Genomic DNA, 5,000 nt, shown 5'->3' with positions numbered 1-5,000 from the left:
GGACCCACTAAAAAACAAACTATACCTGATAAACCAATACATTCCCAAATAAAGAAAATCCCGAAACCATCAATAATGCAACATATGCAAAATCCTTCTGCATTGCGGTCTTCAAAGCGTTCTAGTAAACTAGTACTTAATGAATTTAATGTCTTTATTAGTTTGAATGAGTTACCTAGCTAGTCATTTGTTTGTTTGGCTGCAATTAAATAAATCAATCAGTATTGTGGCTAATAGATTAGAAAAAGGAACCATGATGGCACAGAGTAAAGTTTCAAATATTTGCTTTGAATTGAAAACATTCTTAACTTAGAAACCTTCATAATGGAAGTGAATTAATCAAGCAGAGTACAAAAGGTCTCAGTTTTGACCCGTTTGCGCGTTGCTTGATTAATTTACTCTAGTAGGCTACAAATCCTGAGCCTGAGTGAAAAGTCTCCCAGCCCTCCACACCCCTGCAGTCTCCTAGTGAATGTACCTCCCCAGGCGTGAACCCTTCTGATGGGCTCCAAGCACAGCACAAAGGTCCCCTGAAGCCCAAAGAATCCCGGCCGGTGCTTTGTGAATAATCGAGTTACCGGTGCCTTTTGTCCCTCCGTTTCCCAGCTCCACCTGGTGCACTGGAACACCAAGTACCCCAGCTTTGGAGAAGCCGCCAGCAAGTCTGATGGCCTCGCTGTGGTCGGAGTATTCCTGAAGGTCAGTACCCCAACGCAATAATAAATGTGTTCCAAAGATGTTAGCATTAATGTGCTCTTGTTGGTGCTAGTTGTGGTTGTGTTGTGCAAATTCATGTGCATGAATATGGTAAGGATACTGCCTGGATACCATAATTATATGATTATTAACTCTTACTCTTCTAAGTCATCTCGCAGACTTTGATATTTAATACATTCTACAATGAGCAGGTAGGGGTAAGGGATGCTAACATGTAGGATGCTAGGAAAGAGGCTTACATGTAATTGGTGGTCATGGAGGGTGGATTCAACCCAGACATTTTGGCTGGGAGTGGAACAATCGGTCTGTTCATTATCCTGCCCCCTTATCCCCTCCACTTATCTTATAGTACTATTTTTATTGCAGCAATATGGAAAACCCAACTTACGACATCTCCGACCATTATCAGACATCTTCATTTCCTGTTCCAGCTGCCCGAGAGTATTACTTTATCGTATCGTCCAATCGTTTGTGTTTTCTGCAGATCGGGGCTGAGAACGCACAGCTCCAGAAGGTCCTGGACACCTTCGATGCCATCAAGACCAAAGTAAGACTCGCTTGCTCTTCATCCCGCCGCGCTCCCTTCCTCCTTCATTGACGCATCCCCCCCCCCACCACGCCCCCCCCCCCCCACCCGCTCACCTTTCTCCTGCCGCTTTCCCTCTCAGGGCAGCCAGACCACCTTCCCCGGCTTCGACCCCACAACCCTTCTGCCCGGTTGCCTCGACTATTGGACATACGACGGCTCCCTGACCACGCCCCCTCTGCTGGAGAGCGTGACCTGGATCGTCTGCAAGGAGACCATCTCCGTCAGCCCTGCCCAGGTAAACCCACCTACCGCTCCCCGCGGGCCAGTCCAGAGGCTATTTGGCCGTAGATGGGATACGAGAGAGAGGGCAGCTCACACACACACACACAGGCAGGCCCCAAGCACAGCATACTGATAATATCGATTCCCACCTCTTATTATTCTCGCCATTACAACCTGAATCAAGGAGAGGATTGTCCGGCGCGCATCCAGGTTTTTCACCTGGGGAAACCCAATCCAAGCCCAGAGAAGAAGACTCTCATTGTGGAGGAGTTAGGACAGAAACAGCACTCATCCTTGTGTGACTATGACCGAGCGTATCAGGGGAGCTGATCTAGACTGGCTAGGATGAGGACTGGAGTTTGATTGCGGTCATAAGTGAGGGTTTTTTCGTGTGACCACACTTTTTAAAAATTTATTTATGAACAGATGTGAACGCCTCTGTGAGACTTTCCTAAGTTTACTGTAAAGTAAGCTGTTTGTTTGTATGTTGTACCTTGAGTTATGTAGCAGGGGAATGTTGCCAGACTGCACAAGAAGGGGGCACTTGCCTCACACAATGAGTGCAGAATCACAGCTGTTGGGGTTTTCTACTAAGCTTAAACATCTAAATATTTACCATATCACCCTCAGTTCAATTGACCTCCACTTCCTCTAGTGGGATTGTTGGGATATGGAGGTCATGTGACCAGTAGACAGGGATTGTTTGTCTTCATAGTAAACAGGTGCAGTGTGGACACAACTTTGGCACATTGCAAAAAACAAGTCGTTCCAGTTCCCAACAAGTTGAGACTATCATCATTTCATTCGTCCATTTGAATATTATCAGTTATTCATATTTCCATGTATGATCAAGGGTTACAACTATCATTTCATTGATATTAGCTGTCAATATATTGATATTCTTCAGATATCAGGGATTGTGATGCATTGAAAGACTGAAAGTGATCAGCCATCACCAGCCGTCTGAAGCACTAAGGCAGAAACCTATAACCTACTGGCATGCTATTTAGTAACACCGCTTGCTAGAAGATGCAGTTTTAGTTTCACTTCCTTCCAGTTCGATTTTCCATCCATTTCAGCACTTGTAGACCCACAGCCACAACTCCTTCCCCTAATCCATCAACTAAACAGGGCCCAGCCATTATTTATATTCCAACAAGCAACCACTCAACACCTTTATCGTCAGTTTAGCAGACGTCTTTACCCAAGACACTTAAAGTGAGCTTAAGATACATATCACCAAGGAGTTGGCCGGGGATAGATTGGTGAAGCATGCCTACATGTATATATTGGATATTGGGGTTTGAACCGGGAACCCTCCGACTGACATTCATACGCCCTGGTCACTATGCATTCCTGCTCCTGTTAGCATTGGCCCATTAGACGGTAGCCAATGAGGTGACGGTGTCTAACCACCATCTTCTTCTTCTCCTCCTCCTCTTCCCTCTCTCGTTCCACAGATGGCCAGCTTCAGAGCTCTTCAGTTCAGCGGCGTGGGCGAGGCCGCCTGCTGCATGGTGGACAACTACCGCCCCCCCCAGCCCCTGAAGGGCCGTGCCGTGAAGGCCTCCTTCCAATAAGACCCCCCACCTCCTCCGTCCTACCCGCGTCCCCCTGCTCCCCCTCCTCCTACTTCTGCAGAGTGCCACAAAGCAGTCGGTCCATGACCAGAAAGGAACGAGCTGAATAGAAAAAGATAAAAGCCACTGCCACTTGCTACCCCCATCCCTCACCCCCGCCGAGCGTGTTAATCGAACACATAGCCTCCCCCGCCGCTTAGAATGACATTTAGATTTCACAACCAACCAGAGATCGTGCCCAGAGCGTAATTCATCTCCTAGGAACAGTGGAAGTGCTGCTGCGCTGGCGTCGCCACACACGGCACTCGGCAGCTCTCCGTCACTCCGGCGTGAGACAAAGCTTGCGGTGAAAGCGCCGGCTGTTAGCTTACGTTAGCTGATGTTAGCTTCAAGCTGTAGCCGTCCCAATTTTGAGATTCTAACCAAGCAGCCAGTAAGAGGCAGAATGCTATGCTACGGGGGAGGGGGTCTTGGATTCTGTCATCAATTCATGACAGTGGGTTGCAGACAAACGTACAGATGGCCGAGCCATCTCTCATCCTGCACGTCGGTCTGTAATCTCCCTCTGCCCGTTGCCCTGCAGGATCACGCCAGCTTAAAACACGCAGTGGTAGGCATAGCGAGCACGACCAACTGCTTCTGAAAATCCGCCTCTGGCACACACGCACACATACACACATGCGCTAACATGCACAGGAGGTACAGGCCATGCCTGTGGGCACTGACCTGCTTTGTGACTACTGTTTGAGTGCAACATTTGAACCACGTTAGCATTAACATGCTAGCGCGAGTAGCATAGCTCTGTTAAATCAATACCTGGTTCCACATCCAATGCATCTTTCCCGTGTTGTGAGGAAATCTGTTTTCTAAATGAGCTCCATAGGAATACATACAGTAGTACATACTTAAGTACATAGTACCTACCTAGTAATACATGTGATGTATTGTACGAATAGAAAAAAAAATTGGATTTGTGATCAAGTGATTTCTACATTTTCTTGCTTGCTGAATGAAATTTCGAATGTGACGTCTTAATGTTTAGTCTAATTTGTTGCGAGGAAGTGACGGCAAGAGAAAAACAAAACTGGTCGCATGACAAAGAATTATTTTGTATACCATGTCATTTATTTGTCTTGTTTCGTCAGTTTTAAAGAAACTGTGTCGTGTGCTAACATGTTTTGAAAAACGCACAAACATCTCCTGTTAAAGGAGCGGCCATGTTGGCCACTGCACAACGCCAACTGTCATGTTTCTCCGAGCCAATGCTAGTCTCACCCTGGTGCTCCGTTTGAAGTCTAACTAAGCCGACATCATGGAGATACTTTTAAAGTTGGACCACAATATCTTAAGACTTAAATGATAATTAAAGAAAAATGGAAATCTACAAGGAGTAATGAATAATCATGAGCATAATTATGATGATTGTGTTTGGTGCAAAAAGCAACAAAAAGAAATCTGCCTTATACCAATTGTTTCTGGACCATGAAATCAGTCATTGCCATTCTGCCATTTTTGAAGTGGACATTTTGTTAGCTGAATAAATATATTTTGTGACAACTGTTTTTGGTGACGTCTAATTTTCTTTATTGACTCAAACTGTTTGTATATAAAAGCAAAAGAAAATGTTATTCATAATGTAATCTTCATCATCTAATCAGTTGGGGTGCAATCATCTGTCAGAAAACATGTGAGATGGTTTTAGAGTTAGCAGTAATTCATTATTTTAAATCAAACAACACCTCTTCCAGCTCTCACGTAGAGAGGTTCCAAGCCGAGGTTCAATGGAACACATTAGGCACTAGGCATCCCACCAAGTCGATCGATCGATGGTGGGAAAACACTGGTGTCAATAGAGAAGTTCCAGTGTGTCATGGTCAGCAATTGCCAGTAAC

General features: G+C 45.6%; 1 protein-coding gene across 1 annotated transcript in view; it reads left to right on the top strand.

Annotated features, from left to right (window-relative positions):
* The window catches only part of LOC132452095 (carbonic anhydrase 1-like), a 7,952-nt gene extending 3,286 nt beyond the window's left edge, over positions 1–4,666 (top strand). Inside the window, exons 4-7 of the mRNA XM_060044477.1 lie at positions 607–699; positions 1,202–1,264; positions 1,386–1,541; positions 2,989–4,666. Of these exons, the coding sequence (XP_059900460.1) occupies positions 607–699; positions 1,202–1,264; positions 1,386–1,541; positions 2,989–3,108 (432 nt within the window). The 3' untranslated portion in view covers positions 3,109–4,666. The remainder of the gene's footprint in view (positions 1–606; positions 700–1,201; positions 1,265–1,385; positions 1,542–2,988) is intronic.
* The last annotated feature ends 334 nt before the right edge of the window (positions 4,667–5,000 follow it).

Source organism: Gadus macrocephalus, chromosome 23 (genome assembly GCF_031168955.1).
Source record: "Gadus macrocephalus chromosome 23, ASM3116895v1".
NCBI classification, from domain to species: Eukaryota; Metazoa; Chordata; class Actinopteri; order Gadiformes; family Gadidae; genus Gadus; species Gadus macrocephalus.
The sequence above is the reverse complement of the archived record's forward strand: the minus strand, read 5'-3'. Positions and strand labels throughout refer to the sequence as shown.